The sequence below is a fragment of the Petaurus breviceps genome, unplaced genomic scaffold, assembly GCF_028583685.1.
Source record: "Petaurus breviceps papuanus isolate PSGF00001 unplaced genomic scaffold, PetGlider_PUasm1.0 181, whole genome shotgun sequence".
Classification (NCBI taxonomy): Eukaryota; Metazoa; Chordata; class Mammalia; order Diprotodontia; family Petauridae; genus Petaurus; species Petaurus breviceps.
In genome coordinates this window covers 21148019-21171661 of record NW_027185784.1, presented here as the reverse complement: position 1 = coordinate 21171661, position 23643 = coordinate 21148019, and the positions used below count along the sequence as shown (strand labels likewise).

Genomic DNA, 23643 nt, shown 5'->3' with positions numbered 1-23643 from the left:
ATGCAGATTAATCACATTTATTATATTAATTCCTTAGGTTTCAAACTGTTACTTGTCTTTTCCATCTATTCCTTCCCTTATTTTAATGACATAGAAAATTTGTGGGGGCAGCTAGGTGGCTCAGTGAATAGAGCACCGGCCCTGAAGTCAGGAGGATCTGAGTTCAAATCCAACCTCAGACACTTAACACACACACAAAAAACTAGCCACGTGACCTTGGGCAAGTCACTTAACCCCAGTTGCCCTCCAAAAAGCAAAAAAAAAGGAATTTTGGGGGCAGCCAGGTAGCACAGCGAGTAAGAGCACCGGCTCCAGTGGTGGAATGACCTGGAGATCGAATCCCGGGCTCAGACACTTAGCACCCACCCAGAAACACCTGGCCGTGTAACCTCGAGCAAATTACTTAACCCCAATTGCTTTAAAAAAAAAAGAAAAGAAAAGAAAATTTGTGCATCTCTGTCTCTCCCTTTCCTTCCCTCAGTTCTCCCTCCCTCTATCTCTCTGTCTCTGTCTCTTTCTCTCTGTCTCTCTCTTTCTCTCTCTCTCTCCTTGTATTTGTATTCATACTTATCTAGTCTCCTTGAAGATAAGCCTAGAGATTAACAGCAGTGAAATTGTTTGAGATGAAACATGATAGAATAAAACTGAAAAATTAGGATTTGAGGAAAGAGATTTGCTGATGGCCAATTAGTTTGGCAAATGGAACTGTTGTCTGTTTACTTGTGACCATCTGATTTGCTATTTCATATCATATTACCAAACTTTTCCCAAACATTAATCAGATTTCCTAAAGAACACTCCTGTGACTATTTTCAGCTCCATTTTTTATGGAGGTGACACGATAAGATCTGCACTTTTAGGAATATTAATTTGGCAGCTGAGTGGAGGATGACCTGGTGTGGAAAGAAACTTGAAGCAGGGAGGCCAACCAGTAAGATAGTTCAGGTATGAGGTGATAAAAGCATGTACCAGGGGGGTAGCAATGTTAAAGGAGAGAAGAGGATATATACATGAGATGCTATGAAGGTAAAATCAACAGACCTGACAACAGATTGGATTTTCGGGTGAGAGGAGAGTGAGGTGTTAAGGATTACATCTAGGTTACAAATATGGGTGACTGGCAGGATGTTGGTACCATCAACAGTTATAGGAAAGTTCATAATGGGGGAGAATTTGGGGAAGAAAGATGAGTGCAGTTTTGAATGTGTTGAGTTTAAGGTATCTATGAGACATCGAGTTTGAGATGTTTAATAGATAGTTGGTAGTGGGAGTCTGAAGGTCAGGAGAGAGGTTAGGACTGAATAAATAGATCTGAGAATCATCAGCATAGAGACAATAATTGAAACCATGGGAGCTGATGAGATCACCCCATGAAATTGCATAGAAGAGGAAGAGTAGCCAGGATATGGCCTTAGAGGACACCCACTTTAGCAATCATAACCTAGCTTAGATGAAAGTCAAGCAGAGCAAACTGAGAAGGAGCAGTTAGATAAGAAGGAGGAGAACCAGGAGACAGTAGTGTCACAGAAACTTAGAGAGAAGAGAGATTCTCTGGGTCAAAGGCTGTAGAGAGGTCAAGAAGGATGAGGATTGAAAAAAAAATAAAGGTCATATATGTATTTGTCAATAAAAAATGGTAACTTTGGAGAGATCAATGGAATGATGAGGTCAGAAGCCAGACTCTAAAGAGTTAAGAAAAAGTATGTGAGGAAGTGGAGAGTGATCTGTAGATGGCCTTCTTAAGGAATTCAGCCACAAAGGGGAAAAGGAGTATGGGATGGTAGCTAGTGGATGGATCAAGTGAGGGTTTTTTGAGGAGGGGGAGACATGGAGGCATCCAGGAAGCAATCAGTAGACAAGGAGTGACTGAAGATAAGTGAGAGAGTGGGGATGATAGAAGGGACAGTCTGCTGGAGAAGATGAGATTGTAATAAAATCACTTGTGCATGTAGAAGGATTTGCCTTGGTAAGGAAAAGGGCCATCATTTCATTTGAGACCAGGGTGAAGGAGAAGATAGTGGGGGAAACCTTCTAAGCCATTTCACATGAAAAGAAGGGAAGAGGAGGGAAGTCGTAGTAAATGGCCTCAATTTTTTCAGTGAATTATGAGTCAAGGTTCTTAGAAGTGGGGGATGGGAGGAGTCATGGGAGATTTGAGGAGGTATAAAAAATGTTTGGAAGAGCTGATGTAATGAGTAGGATAGTGAATTAATTAGGGAAATATAAAAAGATTGCCTTACCATAGAGAGGGCCCAGTTGAGGTCGCATAATACAAATTTGTAGTGAACCTAGTTAGCATGAAACCATGATTTTCTCCAACTTGGTTGAGGAACACATTTGTAAAATTGAAGGTAGTAGATAACTGGAGTAATCCAAAGCTAAGGCTTGGCAGGGCAAAATTAGTCATGGTAAAAGGGAACAAGGAACTCAAGAAAGGAAGACAGTGTGGACTTGAACTGGTCCACTAAAGGGGTGAAGATGGAGAAGGAAGAGAGTGTAACTAGTGCAGGGAAGATATCCTGAGTAAGTACTGAGATGTTGAGGATTTGGAGGTCATGGTTTAAGAATAGACTCCAGTGGCTCCCCATCGCCTTCAGGATCAAATATAAAATCTTCTGTTTGCTTTTGCAGGGAAAGCTCTTTTAACCTGCCCCCCCACACACACATTTCCAGTCTTCTTAAATATTACTCCCTGCCATGTATTTTGAGATCCAATAACACTGGCCTCCCTGCTATACAAAATACTCCGTCTCTAGACTCTAGGCATTTTCCTTGACTGTTCATCACACTTAGAACACTCTCCCTCCTCATCTCCACTTCCTGACTTCCTTCAAGTATTAACTTAAATCCCATCTTCCACTAGAAGTCTTTCCCAATCCACCTTAATTCTACTACCTGCCCTTTGTTAATTATTTCTCATTTATCCTGTACATAACTTATTTCTACATATTTGTTTGCATATTTTTTGCCTGTGTGTGTGTGTGTGTGTGTATGTGTGTGTGTGTACCCTCAGTGCTTAGCACAATGCCTGGCATGTAGTAAGTGCTTAACAAATGTTTATTGAATGAGAAACTCATTTGCCTCAGGACACAAAGAGCAAACTGGGAAAGCAAATTTTGCTGCCAACTAGCTCTGTGACCTTGGGTAAGACTCTTAACCTCTCTCAACTACATTTTCTTCATCAGTAAAATGTGATGCTTAGTCTAAATCATTTCAATGAATGTTTCCAGTTGGAAAAGTCTGTGTTTCTACTAATTTAAAAAAAAACCAAACATCTTTATGGGAATACCACAGGGAAGCTATTAAGTTATTTATTCCTGGCATGTCTCTGTAAAGGAGTTTCTAAGTCTCTAACATCAAGTATGATAATCTGGGTCATCCTAAAATTGTATAAATGCATTTTTCTTTTCCTGTTTTCCTTAAAATGATGATTTCATTCTATCGATTGCTTCATCTAAAATTGAATTTCCCCCCCTCATTTAACAACTTGACATATAGAATCATTCAGTGAGATTAGTCTTTGCTCTCTTGGAGGTAGGCATATCATTTTGGATGTCTTTGGGGGCATTTAAATTATGTCAGTCTGTTCTCTGAAGGGCAATGACTATTCCTGCAAAAGCCCAGCTTCCCTACCCCCCCTTCTTATTGTCATTATTTTCTTTGACTGACATTGAACCAGGATTTTGTGTTGGATAATTTTTGCTTTTGTCCCCTTCTCTTTTCCATCCATCACTTTTATTTCCCCACTTCTTCCATTTATTTCAGTGGCTAGGGATCTGGATTGGCTAAAGTCTTTATTCATAATACTCAAGGCTAGATTTCACAATTTTCTGACATAAAAATGACCTTGAGGAAAGAGACAGAGAGCCTATCACCTTTCTTCTGGTCTTATCTAATGCCTTTAAACTCATATCTTGACTTTATACCATTCCATATCCCACTATGGTTGGTTAGAAGAACATTTGTTCTTGGTCTAAGACAGATAAATTCATTTCAGATATGGGTCATTGAATTCAGTTGACTTTTCAAAAGCATGTTTTGTGGGGAGGAAGTGGTCAGTTTCTAGAAGTTACTGATTTATTATTGGAAATGTGCTAACTGATCTTCTTGTTGCAGAATACTGCTTCAAGGTTACAAAGATGACTTTGCTAATAATCCCAATACAAATTTCCCCCTTTTCTTTTATCTAATTCTTTTTTATCATTTAAAGGACTCACTCAGTTTATGATAAAGCAGGTCATCCTTCCATGGGTTGCTTCAGAGACCTCTATGATCATATTCACAATTCATTAAATATCAAGGGTCCTAAAATGCACATTACACTAGGCTAGGGTGCTGGGGAAACAGGAACAACTAGTGAATTATCACCATCCTCAAGGAACTTACATTAGGCATGAATTACTTCTATTCAGGGATTTTACCATGGGTGACATTGCATTTTGGTCATGTATATGTGTCTGAGATAGTTAATACTTTTTTTTTTTGCCTTTTTTGGAGGGGGGAGGGCAGGGCAATTGGGTATAAGTGACTTGCCCAAGGTCACACAGCTAGTAAGTTTTAAGTTTTTAAGGCTGGATTTGAACTCAGATCCTCCTGACTCAAGGGCCAGTGCTCTACTTACTGTGCCACCTAGCCTCCCCAGACAGTTAATACTTACAGAGGTAGCCATTCACTGGTTAAGTCCCGTCCTTTGGTATATAAGAATAGTCCCTTCAAGATAAACTGAAGTGTTCAGATAATGTAAAGGCAAAAAGTTCCTTAATTTTATTGCTAGTGGAATACTTTTATTGAGTTCAGTACATAGCAGCCCCCACTTCTGAGACCCTTGGCTCTAGTTGATGACCTTTCACCTTATCTTGCCTGGAATCATGCCACCATTACACTTTTAAGTCAGTTCCAAATCACACACATACCTTCAAAGAGGTCAACCTTCCCCTCTTTTCCAACACTATGGTCATCTTTATGTATTATCTGGCTCCATTAGGATGTCAGTTCCTTGAGGTTAGGGGCTCTCATATACTTATAAAGTACCTGGAATATAGTAAGCTGGTAATAAATAATTTTTCCTTCATTCACACCAACCCAATCTGCAGTTTCCATCCCCTAATATGATCCCTCTGATATATTATCTCATACCATCTAGATTATATCTGGAAGATTTTCTTTGGTGGGGTAGGGGTGTACTTGTCCATTATTGTACATATCTAACCGGCCTGGCTCTAGGTATTCTTGAAAATCAAAGGAACAACAACATCATCAACAGCAACTACCACTCTATCAATGTGTTTATTTTTTTGGTTGTCCAGATGGCAGAACTGTGACAGAGGGGGTAGGTCTATGGTATAACCCTTTTTGTAAATTGGAGTCAAAGAACATGGTAGGGTAGGAATGTGTTTTGGAAGACCAGATAGTTTGAAGACAGCAGATTGGGGTGTTTAAAAAGACTGAAAACCAAATACAGAGGAGAAAGAGTGATCTGGAGGTTAATTACAATAAATTCAAGGAGCACTTATTAAGTTCCTTACTATGTACTAGGCATTTGCTAAGCACTAGGGATACAAGCATTAATATGAAAACCCTCAAGGAGAATATATTCTACTTGGGAGAAGCAATATCTACAAAGATAAGACAATATGAAAATGTGTGTTGTGGGGGGGAGATAGTTGGTCTCTGACCAGTTGATTCCCACCCCACCCTTCTTTTCCAACCACTTGATATAGTGGTGATTGAACTGCTAATCAATAAACACTTAAGTTGGGAAGTAAAGAGTGGATATTATTTTAAACTAGCAATAAAGATGCTTTGTGTTCTCATGCAAAATGTGAAAAAGATTCTTCTTGATTGAATTTGAAATTTAAAGATCGATTATACTCCCTAAATGCCATGGAAGTCTAAATTCCCTAGATCTAAGGGAGTCTATACTGGTAGGAGCTTTGTAGAGTGACCTCCTCTCTCTACCTCTGAGGGGCTGGGATGGGATTGTATGGCTACATGGCACAGTGGATAGATTGTTGGATATAGAGTAAGGGAAACCTGAGTTCACATCCTGCCTTACACTGCTGCTAGCCTGGACAAGTCATTCTACTTCTCTTAGCCTCAGTTTCCTCATCTGTAAAATAGGGATAATAATAGCACATATTTAAAACTTTGTGTGTATGTGTGTGTGTCTCATTGAGATAACATTTACAAAATGTTTTGAAACCTTCAAGTATAATATGAATAATAGGCTTATATAAAAATAGGTTATGCTGATTTCTCTTGCATTCAAAGCCCTTCTGCTCTTTACCACATGATATCCTGGATTCTACTTCCCCTTCCTCCATCTTTAGTATTATTGCATTTATATCTTTATGCACTGTTTCTCTGCAGATAATTCTAAACTCTATAAATGTCCTTTGACACATTCTCTTTATATTATTTGTCAAGGAGGAAATGGTTTAATTCAATTAAACTATGATTTTACCACCCTGTGATTGGAAATTTTTCCACCTTAGTAGGAAATGCCAGAATCTATACAATACTCCATTGGAATAGTCTAAGAGAGATATGGTAGACTGACAGCTGCATCTGAATGCAGAAAGAACTGAGTTAAAATCTGGCCTCAGACACTTAACTAGCTAGGTGACCCTGGGCCAGTCACTTGACCCTTGTCTGCCTCAGTTCCCTCAACTGTGTAAAATGGGGATGATAATAATAGCGCCTACCTCCCAGGGTTGTTGTGAGGGAAATTTGAGGTAGGGAAACCAACTCAAAGGTTATTGCAGAATCCAAATACAAGATGATGAGTGTCCACACCAGTCAGCAAACATTTATCATGTGCCAGATACTGTGCCAAGTGTTGGGGATGCAAAGAAAGCCTAAAGACAATCCCTTTTCTCAAGAAGTCAGTCGTTTAATGGGGGAGACAACATGCAAACAGCACATATAAGAATACATACATACAGGATAAAGTGAAAATAAACAAAAGAGTGAAGACACTAGCATTGAGAAGATACGACCAGAAAAGGCTTCTAATAAAATACGGGACTTTAGTTGGGACTTGAGGAAAGCCAGGAGGCAGAGATGAGGAGGAGTTTTCCAGGCGTGAGGGACAGCTGTGAAAAATACCCAAAGTCCAGAGATGGAGTTTGTTGTGTGAGGAACAGCGAGGAAGTCAGTATCATTGGATGTCAGAGTACATTGGGTGAGGGGAGATAAGGAATGAGAAGAGTGAAAAGGTAGGAGGAGGTCAGATTATGAAGGGCTTTGAATGCCAAACAGATTCCTACACTTTGAGCCTGGGGGAGACAGGGAGCCACAGGAGTTGATTGAATGCTGAGGAGTATGGTGCTGGTGGCATGGTCAGATCTTCACTTTGGGAAGATCAGTTTGAAAGCCGGGTGGAGGGTGTACTGGAGGGGGAAGAGACTTGAGGCAGGAAAACTAACCAGCAGGCTCTTGTAGTAATCCAGGCATGAGGTGATAAGGACCTTCATCCAGGTGGTTACCATGTCAGCAGAGAGAAGGGCGCATATACAAAAGATGTTACTGTAATGGGTGAACTTCTGAAATAACTGAGAAAACAAAGACTTGAGCTTCTGGGCATATCAGTTGATTAATACATTTCAGTTGCATAACAGATGAAGACCAGGTCTCCTTAGCTTGGCACTGGACCCTGAATACAGGGGGAGAGAGATTTTAATGCAGTAAAAGAACACAATTAAACATATGTAAACCAGGTTGCAAGATTAGATAGCCTGATTTCTAATTGAAGAAAAGTTTAGGGACTTTCCAAGTTGGAAGAGGCATGAATAGCAAGTGAACTTTACTGAATATGAAACTGGATGTCACTCCATTCCCATGATTAGCATGTGCATGGAATTTACAGGAAAATGAAACTTAGGTCTTGAAATGTGGTGGTCTCAAAATGTAATCCGTTTTTACAAGATGGAATCAGTCTGGTTCACACAATTCTGTCATTAGAAAGGTAAAATCAACAGGTTTTGGCAACAGGTTGGATATGGGGTGGGGTTGGGAAGTGAGACACTATAGTCAAGGATGACATTTGGGTTGTTGAGAGCCTGAGTGACTTCTAGAATGGTGATGCCCTGGACTGTAATGGAGAAGTTTGGGAGGGGGTTTGGATTGTGAGAAAAGATAATGATTTCAGTTTTGGACATGCTGAATTTAAGATGGCTATAGGTCATTGACTTTGAGTAGACTAATAAGCAGTTGAATATGGGAGTCTGAAGGTCAGGGCTGCATAAGTAGATGAGTGACTCATCGACATAGAGAGATGATAGTTAAGACAATGGGGAATGATGAATTCACCAAGTGAAACATGTGTCCAGGCAGAGAAGGAGACCTATAAAAAGATGTTGGGATGGTGGAAACAACAGTATTTAGCAAGAGATTGGGTCGTAGGATGAGTGCGTATGAGTTGAGAATGGCACTTGGGTTGAGAGCCTGAGTTACTAGGAAGATTAGGGTACCTGTGATAGTAATAGGGAAGTAAGAAGAAGGGAGAGTTGGAAGTGTTGGATTCCAGAGAACTTCCTTTCTTTTTATAGGTTTGCTTGAGTTGTTATCTTCCTAATAGCTAATGTTCTCTGATACAGCATCTTTTCCCAGATAAAAAGGCAGTTATCTTTTTAAGAGCAGAAATGGCAATATGCATTGAATGAATAGAATGGATAACAAAATATTGAAAACTTAAATTTGCTTATTGAAGAGGAAAATCTAAAATAAAACTTAATAGTAATTTGGATTTTGGCGGGTAAGCAGCTGATTTTGGAAGTATAGGAAAGTCCTTCCCCTTTCATAGTTTAAAGAGTTGAGGTCATAGAGATGTTAAGTGGCTAACCCGTTGTAATGTAGCTAGTCTGCATCAGTGGCAGACCTTCCCTGTACAAAGGTCTTCCTTACTCCAAGGCTAGCCCTCCATCCACTGTACCATGCAGTCTCCCATTTATATGCCTCTTTATAGTTGTCGAAGAAACAAGCTTCACTGGACTTTTTGTTTACTGTCAGAGTCACTTTTTATTGTTATTACAAGCAATTACAAGGAGAGCAGTTGCCTGACAGATTTCCTCCTATCAGCCAAGAAGTTCTAATTAGAAGCAGTTGTATCTAGTGTTCATAGTATAAAGTGAAACAGTAAAATCAAGTTCATTTAGGCTTGATCGCAAGCTGCTATTAAATGCAAGAAAAACTATACCATATGTGGAGAGAAGTGTTGTTATATCTTATGCCATTTTTGTGAAAGCTTATTTTTGCCACTGTGAGAAGAGGGACACTGGTGATAATAAGGATGTATTGGGAAAGGTTAGGTCAGGTTTTTTTTTTTGATTGGGAAGATTATTAGAATGCACTTTTCCAAATTATATCCTTAAAATGGTAGGCATTTGTCGTAATTATTTAATTAGAGGGTCCCTTGGGTCTTTAGGCTTCAGATAGTTTAAAAATACTTTCTTGCTCACCATGTGGGATCAGCACATGAGTGAATGTATTACCACCATTTTACAGAAGAGGAAAAGGAGGATCGGAAATCCTCAGTGACCAGATAGAACACTGGTATATGGTTAGAGTCATTCGAGATGTGAATACAGGTTTCTGACACCAGCTGAATTCATGCTAATGCATTTCTGTCCTTTTAACTATCTGAACATACATAACAGAAGCATGATTAATAAGATTCACAGATGATCATTTTCTTTAGGATTGCTCCTCTCCTTTGAGATTTGCATGTTTCAACCTCCCTTTTTGGAAGTCTTTTTTTTTTTTAAATAAACTGAGTTATGCTGAGTCACACCTTATTCCTTCCCTGTTTATTTACCATCCCCCCCCAAAGTGACGACTGTATTAAAGCCCCATTCTGCAACCTTTTAAATTATAAACTGTAAATACTTGAAATTCAGATCACAATCACTGCAATCCTCTGAGTTTCTGAGAGACTTTCTCTATAAGACTTCACACCTTCCTTAATGATTTCTTTGCAAGTTGTTTTGTTTAGAATTTGAAGAAATAAATGCCACTGTTTAGCTGTAAATTGATTTTAGCAGGACTTACACAGCAATAGTGAATTGGAGATAATTAAATGAAAGTAACACATCATACTCTTAACCTTTTTCTTCCACAGTGATACATTGTTGAACACATGACACCTTCAAGGACTTCAGCATCCTGGAGGGTGCAAAACACTGCCAGAAATTTTCTGCTTTATATAAATTCCATTACTTCTTTCATGTGGACTTTGTCAAATATTGGTATTCCCGGGGGTTGACATCTAATGTTGAGAAAAATCAGTTTTAGAATTATGAACAAATAGCATAGACTATTTCTTTAAGGGACCAGAAAGGTCATCTTGTCCACCCACCTCATTTTACAGATGAAGAATTCTAGGGCCAGAGAGGTTTAGGGATTTACTGAAGGTTACACAGATCCTTAAATGGAAACTAGATCTTCTGTTTCCCATGATTGTACTGTCAGGACCGGTTGGTTCCCTTGTCTTTTTTATTGGGGAGGAGGGGGCATATTGCTTGATGCTACAGAACAGAAAAGGAATTGAGATGAATGAAAAGCCCAAGAGATAGAGTTTCTGGGTAATTAATAATCAATTTATTAATTAGGATAGCAAATAATCAATAAATTGATGGTCAGAGGCTTCTCTTGGTAACTAAAGATAAAACCATGGAGATCATGCTTCAGATCCTCCAGATCATCCAGCTCAGCTTCCTCCAGCAATCTGGACAAAGGAATCCATCTCTACCCAGATCATTCTGGTTGTTTTTCTCCTTCATAAACTGGGTTATCCTAGACCACAATGGGGGAAGTATAGTGACATGAGCTTATTTCCTAAGGGCAAGAATTCACCTAGATTAGATTCTGTTTACACTCTAAACAGAAATAAGGTCTTCTAGTTGAGTGGGGGTTCACACCCAAGATTGTGGAGCAAGTACCCAGAGGATTTGGGCAATCTTATCTATTAGCATTGTCCTTCAGAGACTAACAAAATGACCTACAGGGACTGGTCCCTGAATGAGGAAACAGAAAGGAAAAATCTCAATCCTAATTTAATAATTGGTTATTAATATAATAGCAAAATAATCACCTCTCTCAAGATCTTTAGTAGTAAATTTACATAGTTATTGAAGGGTGGGCAAAAGGGAGTGATTTACAGTTGCAGTCCTATGTCAGTCTCCACATAATAATGAAGAAAAGCACTCAAGGATCATTCACTTCATCCAGGGATCAAGATGGCATTGGGGCACAATAGCAAGAGCACTGGTTCTGAGTAAGAAGAACTTTATTCAAGTGAATAATTGTCAACTCTGTGATCTTGGGCAAATGACTTTGCTTCCTTCAGCCTCAGTATCTTCATCTGTAAAATGAGGGGCTTTTACTAGATGACCTGGATGTCACAGAATCTGAGAATTGAAAAGGGATCTCAGTAGCCATCTGTTCCAACCCATACACAAGAGAAATCCTGATTCTACTGTAGCTCATGAGTCATCATCCAGCCTCTGCTTGAAGGTCTCCAAGGAGTCAGAAGTCATGCCTTCTTGAGGTAGTCCACTCATTTTTGCACAGCTCCTATTTTTAGGAAGGTTTTCCTGCAATTAAATCTAAATTTCTTTCTTTGTAACTTCTATCCATTACTCCTTGTTTGGTCAATGTCCTAAAAAATATTTGCCTTATTTTGCATTTTGAATCCTTTGCCTCAGGAATCCTGGTTGTTTATGACATTAATAAGAGTTCATAACAGTTCATATTCTCTCACATTTATATACCATAACTTGTTCATCCATTCCCCAAGTTTATGGGCATCCCTTCAGAGTCTCGCTCTTTGCTGTCTCAAAAAGAGCTATAAATATTTTTGTATACCCTTAGTATTTGTTTTGCTGAGGACTAATGTCTCCCTTAAACTATATTCCCTCTAATTTCCTCTCCCCTTCTTTTTCCCTTCGATTTCACTGTGGAGTAAAATGTATTTCTGTACCCAATTCTGTGTGTATATTCTTCCTTATTTTGACTAACTGAGATGAGAGTGAGGTTTCAGTGTCAGCCGCATCCCTCCCACCATCTCTCCTAGTTTGTTCAGATGTCTACTTGTATATATGTTCATTAAGTGATACGGATGTCCTTTGGCTTCTTCCTGAAACTTTTCTCTTTCCATATGTGTTCCTCTTCTTCTCTCTTTCCATTCATTTCTTAAAATCATCAGAACAGAACAAGAACCCTTCCCTGGTCTTGTCTAATTGGACTCCCTCTATGAACCTTGTTGATGATGAGAGAAGACACATGCATCGTCTATCAAATTTGAATGTAAACACTTTATCTTTGTTTAGTTTTTATCATTGTTCATGGATGTTTACCTTTTCAAGTTTCTCTTCATTCTTGTATTTGTATATCAAAGTTTCTCTACAGCTTTGGTCTTTTTACCAGGAATGCTTAGAAGTAATAATTTCATTAAATATCCATTTCCCCCATAGCATTATACTCAGTTTTGATGGGTAAGTTATTCTTGGCTGTAAACTCCTATCCTTTGCCTTCTTGAATATCATATTCCAAGTTCTCCACCCCTTTGTAGTGATGGCTGCTAAATCATATGTGATGCTGACTGTGTGACTTGTCAGTACTTGAATCCTTTCCTTCTGGCTACTTGTCATAATTTTTTTTTTCTTTGACCTGGAATTTGGTTATGATTTTCCTGGGAGTTTTCACTTGGGGTTTTCATTTAGGAGGTAACTGGTGGTCACCTGTTTTGTGATTTTGTTTTGTTTTGTTTTGTGGTTCTAAGAGATCTAGGAAATTTTATTTTAGGGTTTCTTGAAATATGATGTCTGGGCTGAAATTCATATAGCTCAATGATACTTAAAATTTCTTCTCCATCTTCTCAGTAAATTTTTTTTTTCCCTACGAGTAAGGAGTGAGATGATGAAACATTTGAGGAACATCACTTTAGTGGCTGAATGTGGGGTGGATTGGATTTGGGAGAGACTTAAAGCAGGCAGATCCATCAGCAGGTTATTGCAGTAATTGAGGTGTGAGGCTATGAGGGCCTGCACCAGGGTGGTGGCAATGTCAGAGGAAAGAAGGGGATGTATATGGGAGATGTTGCAAAGGTGAAACCATTATACCTTGGCAACAGATTTTCTATGAGGGTGAGGGAGTGAGGATTTCAGAATGACTTGTAGATTTTGAGCTTGAGGGACTAGGAGAATGATATTCATTTTTGTAGTAATAGAGAAAATGAGAGTAGGATTGGGGAGCAGTCTAGGGGGAAATATAATGAGTTCTGTTTTGGACATATTGAGCTTAAGAGGTCTACTAGGCATCCAGTTTGAAATTCCTGAAAGACAGTTGTAGAGGTATGAGATTGGATGTCAGCAGAGAGATTGGGGTAGGACAGGTAGATTTGAGAATCATAGAAATATAAGGATGTTAATTAAATCCATGGGAGCTGATGAGATCACCAATTAAAGTAGGATGTTAGAGAGAAGAAGCCTGTGGGATATCTATGGCTAGAGAGCATGATGTAGAAGAAGATCTGGCAAAGGAGACAGAGGAGTTGTTAGATAGGATGGTAGGAGAGCAGGTTAGATAGTAGGATAATAGGAGAGAACAGTGTCCCAAAAACCTAGAGAGAAGAGAGTATCAAGGAAGAGAGAGTGACGATGAATAGTGTCAAAGATTGTAGAAAGGTTAAAGAAAATGATTGCGAAAAGGTCATTTAATGTGGTAGCTAAGAGACCATTAGTAATTTTACAGAGAGCAGTTTCAATGGAATGCTGAGTCAGAAGCCAGATAGTAAGGGTTGAAGCATTTTCGTTCTTGGGATTCAACCCTGTCTTTCCTCTAGACTCTTTTAAATATGCTTTCCCAGAATCTAGGGTTTGTGCTAGACACTTTCCAGATAGCCTCTCCTGTAAACTCTAGTATGCAGTATTTACTTCCTCCCGAAGCCCCAGTCATTTCTTCTCTAGCACCCAGATCCTCATTTGTGAGAATCTGAATACAATTTCTGCTTGTAGGTTCCTCCACCTTTTGAACATTGAAATTATCACTAAGACGAGTGAAGAAATGATTAGCAATCTGTCTTGCTTTTGGCAGTGAAAGCTCCAGCAGATGTTTGGATAATTGTCGTCCTCCATTATTACCATTTCATGCCTCTATCCCAGACTTGTAATCTGTTTTACTTACTCCTCATCTATTTTCTCTTTCTATCCAGGTGCATTATGATACACTACAGTGATAAAATCATTGTTTGGTATTCTTTATATAGATAGTCTGTTATTCTTCCACTCTCTGGTTCCTAGATTTTCTCATAACCTTCCTCATAAACAGTATGAATTCTCTCCCACCTCTTTTTCTACATTGTTTTTTCTTTCTTAATTCGAATAAAGTGTAGCCATGTAGAACTATAGTCCGTAATAGATTTTAATCCTATCAAGTCTCAGTGATATCTGTGAAGTCTAACTTGACTCTTTTGTATTAAAACCTCTAGTTAATCTTGTTTGTGCCAACACTTGGGGCATTTATGAATAGATATTTGATACCATGTGTTCTACTATGAGCTCATTTTTTAGATTTTTGTCTCCTGCATATTTTGGGGGACATTTAAGCTACTATACTTCTTTCATTTGGCTATTCTCTAACATACATAACATAAACAAAACATAAGTAGTCTTCTGGCATTTTAGTTTTAAGCCCTTTGGATTAGATTTGGAAGACGCTTGGCAAATACTGTAAGTGAGGAGACAGAAAAAGAAAATCTACCTGCCCTTGAGGAATTCAAGCCTCTTGCCCAGTTGTACTACATCCCTGAGAGAAATATTATTCCTATTATTATATCAAGTCAAGTAAATAAGCATTTATTAATTGCCTTCTATGTGCCAGACACTACATTAGCTTATAAATACTTCAACTTCAGCCAGGACTTTGTCAAGTCTCTATGAAAAGCCATGATCCAAATTCCATTCTCAGAAACCATCTTAGCCAGCTGCTCACTTCCCAAATTAATTTTAGTTCTTTGGAATTAATTACCTTCAATGTGCAGCACTGAGAAAGATTCAATTTGTATCCCTATGGTCTTCAGTTTCTTGGCTGACTTCATAATCTTGGGCAGTATGAAGGATTGAAATGGAGTGATGATAAAATCTCAAAATATTTTAAAGTTTTTTCTATCATTTGCACACATATGAATCACTGGAGGTGAATAGTTGTAATCTCTTTTTAAAAGTTTTGAGAAGTTTTCTATTGTGTCTAAGATACACGATCCAGGAAGATGAGACCTCTTAGTTGCTAGGGAGCAGACAAATAGCTTAAACAGGGAGGTACCAACTACAAAACTCCTCTTTTCTCCCTTTGTCCTTTAGTGGTGATCTCTCACTTGATAACTTCTGTACTTCTACTATATCTTTCTTCAGAGAAAAAGCAGCTTCTTTCTTAAGAGCATCCAACTCTACTCTTCAGAAACAGCCCCATACCTATTTTTAAGCTCTAGTTGTGCAGTATTCTCCATCATCTGACAAGGGTCAAATCCTCCCTCCCTCAACCTCAGAATTCTTTCTTTTCCATTAAAGCTTCTTCAGGAACCCTTTATTCTTCCTAATGACTTAGAATGTGGAAAGCTGTCTGATCAGCTTTTATTTGGAATAAAAATAACATTCCTTTGCCTATGGCATAAAAACAAACATTGAACATTTGATGCAAGTTACTGTACATATGTACTTATACTTCTCTGTCAAATGGTCTTCTTATTTAGTGTGGGGTGGGGAGGGAGGAAGACAGGAATTTAAAATTAACCCAAAAAAAGGAAAAAAAGAAAAAAAGAAATAAAAGTAGATCTAAATTTAAAAAACAACAACAAGGAAATAGCAAACCACTCCAGTATCTTTGCCAAGAATACTCCAAATGGGGTCACAAAGAGTCAGTCACAATTGAAAAAGACTAGACAACAATAACAAATTATAATTTTTGATATATATATATATATTAAATATAATATGGTGGTAACACATTTGCTATATTTGTGTCTCCTGCTTTTAAAAATTTTTTTATCCTTTCAGTGGGCTAAGCAAGGAAAGGTACACAGTTTAGGATTGATGTCTATTAGACAATATAATGAACAAATCACATTGACCATTGGGTTATATAGGCTGTCTCTTAATTTTAGTGGTGATGAAAGAAGTTTCAGAACAGAATTTGCACTTTGTGTTTTTAGGATAAATGGTAGTTAAAACAGAGAGAATAGAAGGATGGAAAGATTCAAACTTCTGAGAAGTTAAGAATATATTATAAAATCATAGAATCCCCTGAGAGTAGGAGTTATGAGGTCATCTAGTCCAATCTGTGCCAGAAGAATGAATCATGGCTCCTCTATCATATATCATGTCTAAAGTGACTAAACAAGAAAAATGTTTATTAAAACAATGTGACCATGTTGTATTTAATCCAAATATTTTAAAAAATAATTTTCAGTGAAATGAGTTAAACTAACTCTTGGCTTTTTGAAATGCTCCACCATCCAGTGTGCTCACACTTGCGCACACACACAATTTAGTTGATTTACCAGTTTTCAATAACTATATTTGGGGAAATCATATGGAAACTATGAAGCAAGTAGGTGATGGTGCCTTAGGTAGGGAAGGTCCTATAAACAGGGTCTTTTATGCATTACACAATAGTAGATTGTGAAATGCTTAAACCCAGAGGACCTTAGAGGAGCAAGAATTTTATTCTATGCCTATTAAACATTCATTAGAAAGAAGATGATCAGTGTGGCTAGGTGGCACAGTGAATGGAGCACCAGCCCTGGAGTCAGGAGGACCTGAGTTCAAATGTAGCCTTAGATGCTTGACATACTAGCTGTGTGACTTTGGGCAAGTCACTTAACCCCAACTGCCCTCCAAAAAGGAAAAAAAAAGGAGAAGATTATTGAGGGGAAAGGAATTTTTGTTGCTGTTGTTTGTGTTTATTATTATCTAAGACTCATTGTTAATACTTGGAGAAAGCTTATTCAGAAAGGTTAATCTATTCAGGACCCCTGGTGGTAGCCGTGGGAAATGCAAGGATAACAGTGTGAGGAATTACTAATCTCATGGAGAGAGACATGGATGTCTCTCGAATCTGTTCTCTTATGGCAGACATGATCCACATGCACAAAGATATTTGAAAATACAAACTATGTCATATAAGACAGTACCAATTATGCAAGAAAATAGATACTATAACAAATCATGCAAGGACCAAATAGATGAGGAGGGTATAGGAATTAAAATTTTAATTAAAAAAAATTAGTGTTTTTAAAGTGGAATTAAATATTTTGAACAAAAAATCACATTCATGTCTACATGGAAATGTCAAATAAGTTATTTTAGCTCTTTCTTTTTCCCCAACCCTCAGCTATCCCTCTGGGTATTCTAGTTGTACGAGGAGACTGTGATTTGGAAACTTGCCGTATGTACATTGACCGCCTACAGGAGGTAAGTTAATTTGGACAGTTGTTTATTCATAATAACTATCTGACAAGCCTATGGGGTTTGTAAACAATTCCTGACTGTGAGTTCAGTTAAGGAAAGACTAGCAAGGGGAAAGCTAGTCTATGGCACCACCTCAAAATGCATGGCATAATTGTTTGCAAAATTTCCCTCAGTTTTAGTGCTTTATTGAAAAGATGAAATTGGATTTTAAAATAGAGGAGAACTGTATATTAATCAATTCATTGAAATTTTAAAAAATATTTGGTGAATACTCATTAAATACAAAGCCCCATGTTTGGTATTACCAGGTGATACAAAGTTGAATAAGACATTCATTGTCCTGGTCCTCAACAAACTTACAGTCTTGCAGATAAGATAGGTATACAAATAGCTATAATACACGGTAGAATATAATAAATGCTATTAAAACAGGTATAAATAGCATACTGTTAGGTTTTAGACTATGAAGAGATGACAGAATCTCTGATTTTGGAAGGGAGCATAATATGCCTGTATAGGAACATGCTACACACTTCCTGAGGTAACACATCCCACTTTTGGATAGCTCTAATTAACCACAAGGTTTTTTCCTAATACCAAATCTATTTTTTTTTCTTTTTAGTTTCTACTTATTTATACCTAGTTCTGCTCTTTGGGTCCAAATCCTAATCTTTCTTTTACACAACAACCTTTCAACACACATATATTTGGGGAAGGTCATTGAAGGCATTTTGAAAGAGTTGACAGTTCAAGTTGGCCTTCAGGGATAGACATAATTTTGACAAGAAAAAACTGGTCAGGAGTACATTCTAAGGAGAAGAGAAATAGGATAAATAAAGGGAAGGAAAATATAAGGTGTGTGCAAACTTTGAGTGATCTGGTGTGGCTATTGTATAGGGTATGCATGAGTTGGTAGAGGGAGATAAGCCTGGAAAAGTTGATTAAAGTACATGGTAGGTAGGAAGCCCTGAAAGGCAACCTAATAATGAGTTTCTATTTTATTTGGTAGTCAATAGAAAATCACTGAAGATTTTGGGGCATGGAAGCAATACAATGAAAGGTGTGCTAATTTGAGAAGGTTAAAATGGCAATCATGTATGAGATAGATGATGGTGAGATGTTAAGGCTGGAAGATTAGTTAGGAGATTGTTGTAACCGTCTAATAACATTTATTTAGTGCCTCAAGGTTTATGAATCTTTGGTTTTTTTCATAAGAACTCTATGAACTAGGTGCTGTTATTACACCCATTTTACAGATAAGAAGATTGACATGTAAAGAGATGAAATGATTTGCTTTAGTCTCACAGCTATTAAGTATCTAAAGGCAGGATTTTAATTCAGATGTTCTTGACTCCAAGTCCAATGTTCTGTATATCAAACTATCTAGCTGCCTAAGTCCGGTCAAGCCATAGTGAGGGCCTAAATTATGGCAGTAGTATTAGGATTTATGGGAGTTCAGGGGAGATATAAGATATATTACATAGGTAGAATCAACAGGACTTAGTAATTGATTATATGTGGGCTTTGAGGCAGAAGCAAAAATATGGCTTCACATTTTTAAGCCTGAGTAGTTGGGAAAATGGTAGTACTAAACAGAAATGGAGATGTCTGGAACTGAATCAGTTGGTTTGAGGGTAGGGGATGATGAATTCAGTTTTGGACATGTTGAGTTTGAGATGCTAGTGGACATCTAAATAAAGAAATCTAGGAAGTGGTTGGAAATCCTGTTCTGTGGCTAGAGAGATGGGTCAAAGCTAGAGCTACAAATTCATGAATCTTCTCCATAGGGATGATAATGAAAGCCAGGAGAGTGGATGCTTTTGCTGAGGGATGTACAGAAAAAAGAGAAATGAGTTACATTAAGGAGGTTGGAGGAGGAAGAAAAGTCATTAAGTCAGACAAAGAATTGGTCACAGGAGTAGGAGAAAGGACAGGATCCTTCAGTCATAGATGTCAAAGGAATAAAGAATTTTAGGAATAGAGAGTAGAGTGAGTCAGTGATTTTGGTTCTGTAGAGTAGTCAAGGTGAGTGAGAACATAGAAAGGACCAGTGAATTTGTCAATTATGAAGTCACAGAGAGAGCATTTAAGTGATGAAGGTAGAAGTCTTACCTTGGTGGAGTTATAGGTATGTAGATGGAAAGAAAATGCAGTATTTTAGTCTTTCAAAAAGGTTGATAAGGAAAAGGATGGAGAGTGGCTTGCATCAGTGGCACATTAGAGGGAATTATTTTTTTAAAGAAAAGAAAAGCAGTGAGCATGTTTATAGACAAAGGGAAGGGCATGATGAATAGGGTTACTGCTCTCATCTCCACTCTGATGAGGGCCTAATTGCCTCCCTGGCACTGATAGCCAGTTATCTGTCACTGCTTCCCTGAATGATGAGAAATTCAAAGGGGGTTGAAAACCAAAGAACAGAAATAGGTGTTTGGGTTAATCATCCACTGAGTCATCAGACCAAGCTTATTTCAGAGAGAACCTGGATTTTTAGATTTGTTTTTTTTCATCCTTGCAGAAAAGGGAAAAAACCCATGTTTTCTTCTTGCAAAAAGAGTAAAGAATGCCCAACTTTTGATATCTTCATTATGGTAAAACTACAGAGTCAGAAAAAAATACTCTGATATTATCATTGCCATGAATTCAAATTGTATCCTTAAAGCTAACAGAACCATGTCTTTCCATGCTAACTCTAGTGAAAATACTTGGTCATTTTAAAGAAGTTTTATGAGGAAGCCATTTAATTTATATTCCCCACAAATAGAATAAAGAATTAAGAACAACTAGTTTTGGTAATGCAAGTAGGCAAACATTGCTAGACTCTGTTCTATATTGTAGTAAAAATACTTTCAAACTGAAGCAACTAATTTTTAGAGGGCCATGTCTATGATTCCACAATGGCAGCTTATTTAGGGAGAATTATACAGAAGAAAGGATGATTGCCATATAGGTGAATGAAAAATAATTAGTAAATCCATGGATACTCTTTTGAAAAACTTAGTGGAAAGATTAAGTGTTTAAGGATTCCTGCCTTTATTAGGGCTGTTACATGTGGATGTATATTAGATTTCACTGACTGACAATTTTCTAGTCCATAATCTTAACTATTCAATGAGGATGATAATATTTAACCAGCTGCTGTAGGTTGGGAGGAAAACACATATTTTTTCCTTTTTACATTTGTTCACATTTGAAACAAAAAAAACAACAGGCCCTCAAAATAGAGAGGAGCATTTTTGTAAATATTAAAGTGTGATATAGATGTAAAGAATACTTTTTGTTAAGGAACTGAGCATTATTGAAGGATTCAAAGGTTCCTTCCATCTCTGACCATCTGTGAATCTATTAACCAACCTAGGAGTTTTTAATACTTAAAGTCTGAATATAGAAGACATAAGCCCTTATTGAAATGATTTCAGTTCTGTTTCAGAACAGAAGTCTATGTTGAAACACAAATCCATGCCTGGATTATTTTTTTTATTTGGGACTGATTTAAAGACACAGAAGACCTTCTAATTAAATGTGCAGATATTATAAACTTGCAAGGAAGAGCTAATTTGAAGGGTGACAGAATAAGAAATTTAAATGATCCTAATAGTTAATAATGCTGAATCAAAACCAACAAGATGAAATATAACAGAAGTAAGTGTTAAATCCTAAATTTAGTTTTATTTTGTTTTTTTTTTTAATATTACAATTAGGTTTTAAGATTGCCTAAGTACAGAATTGAGGAGACCTAACTTGGTAGCAGAAGGTGTGAGTGTGTTTGGCTCAATATGCATTAATAAAAATACAGTGCTCCAAGCATTGGAAGTAATATTATACTTTGAATTGGTCAGACTCCATCTGGAACCTTATCTTGATCTCTGATTTGGGAGTATCCAGAGGTAGGAAATGAGCAGGGAGAGGTGTCAGGAGACTCTGTTGTATGACAGATAGTTAAAATAATTGAGGATGATTATAGAAGGGATAACAAATCTTGAGGGAGACATGACAATTGTCAAATATTTGAAGCAGATTGATTCTAAGTTGATCCAAGGGGTAAACTGGAATGAATAGGAGGAAGTTAAAAAGAGAGACAGATTCTGGCTCTGTGTAGGGAAACACTATGTAACAATAAGAGCTGTCCAACAATGGGAACAGCTGCCTCATGAAACAGTGGGCTCTCAGTCATAAAATCTCAGTTCAATCCTGTGATAATCTGTCAAAAGAGATTCTTGCAGTGGGTGGGAGATTGAATGAGATGACCTCTCAGATTTCTTCCAACTTCAAGATTCTATGGGTTTTCCTCATCTCTGATATCAGCCAGAGTTTGGACATTAGATATAACTCAGATGCTTTTATCCAGGTACAAAAAGTAGGCTATAGGCTAGAGAGGAAGAATTAAAATTGGAGTTGAATATGATCTTATTTTTAAGCTTTCTAACAACAAAAAAAGAATACTTCTATAACCTCTGAGTCACCAGTGCTACAAAGGCACAGAAATCATCAGTATTTGGGGGCATAATTATCTGAACACCGATTGGATGTGCCACTATAATAAGAACTCAGTTTTCTGGTGTAGTAAGTAGAAAGGTTTGAGGAGGTGGGGATAGATAGATAAAGTTTAAGATAGGAAGCAGCCCCAACAAAAATGATACTCAACAGTACAGATAAGAATTCTAAGAGGACAAAAGGAAAAAGAACTGTTCCAAATAAAGAGTACTGATTTTTGAAGAAAGTCAATTTCATTGGCCACAGGAAGCAAACTTAAAAAAAAAATGTCCGTAGGAAGGAGGTGTACGAAGCTAGAAGAACAAAAATCTGAAGAATTGCTGACATTTGTGAATAGATACACTATACTAATTATCCTCAGAGTTACAGAATGTGACAAATATAACTATTTCAGTTATAAAAACTTTTTTTTTAAAGTGGGTCAAGTTTTCAGCAGCTCAGTAAATCCTCATGCATTATCATTCCATGTATTTGGAATTTGTGATCCTTTAGACATTGAATTAAGAACCTAACTTTTTTGCTATCTATGAAAAAGTAATTTGCTTCCTAAGCAAATTATTTATTTTCAGGATAAGGATAGAAAAGACATTTTAACCTTCTAAGAATCCATTATTTTTAGGTACTTCAGTAGTATCATTAATGTAGCAGCAATGAATGTGTTAATTACATGATTCTTATCTGTTAATTAAAGTTGGTTGGGGAGGACCCCTAACCGTCAGTTTGAGTTATATATACATCTTAAACTAATTAAATACAATCCTTTAAAATGTGTCCTTTGTTTTGGACTTTTGATTAGTTCAAGTTGAACTTTCCCCACCTAATTGAAAATAAGTCGTTTTTGCAATGCTTGGTAATGACTTTTTTTTTGCTTCTATTGTTTGTTTGTTTTTTATTTTAAATTGTCATTGTATTTGGTTTAGTTGTTTTTAGGTTGGAGTAGTTAATACCTTCTTATGGTTAACTTTGTTGAAATACTTTTAAAACCATGAATATTCCTTTCATTTTTCACTCTAGGATCTGCAGTCAGTTCCTTCTAGTTCCCAGAGAGTTCATTACCAGGTAATTTATGATGAATTCTTATTTCTTACTTTCAGGCCAACAGAGGTTCTTTTTTTTATTAATGTCATTTTAAAAAGTCATACCTTGTGCTGGGATAATTGTAATTATTCACTTATAGAACCCTTTAAAGATTTAGAAAAGGACTTTCCTTACAAGCCCGTGGGGGAGGCCATGTAAGTACAATTGCTATTCCCACTTGATAGATTTGAAAACTGAGGCTCAGAGATGTAAAGTGATTTGCTGATGGTCACACAGCTAGAAATGTCAGAGATGGACTATATCTCTTCTGGCTAAAAAAAAAAAAATCACTCTTCTTTCCACTAGATTATTCTTTAAGAAAAATTTCTACTTATTCTTATTCTTTGAAATGTCTTGATTTTATTGTAATAGTCATTAGTTTAGGGAACCTTAGATAATTGATTTTCTCCCCAGGACATTTAGAGTGTGCATAGTTTCTTCACAGTGCAGTTTCAGCTCATCATTCTTATGTCAGGCTTTGAGCTCTGTTGATTATAACCTGAAATTAATAAGACCTGTGACATATGTTTGATCCTTGGTTTTCTAGCTTCCAGTTGCTTCCATGATCTCAGTCAAATTTTCTCCAAATGTATCTCATTAGTCACAAAATGAA

At 37.3% G+C, this 23643-nt stretch overlaps 1 protein-coding gene across 3 annotated transcripts in view; it reads left to right on the top strand.

Moving 5' to 3' along the window:
* DGKI (diacylglycerol kinase iota) overlaps positions 1 to 23643 on the top strand; it is a 586838-nt gene that overhangs the window by 425614 nt on the left and 137581 nt on the right. For all 3 annotated transcript variants that reach the window (XM_069087305.1, XM_069087306.1, XM_069087304.1), the window contains 2 exons: positions 17386 to 17465; positions 22968 to 23012. In XM_069087305.1, coding sequence (XP_068943406.1) covers positions 17386 to 17465; positions 22968 to 23012 — 125 coding nt within the window. The remainder of the gene's footprint in view (positions 1 to 17385; positions 17466 to 22967; positions 23013 to 23643) is intronic.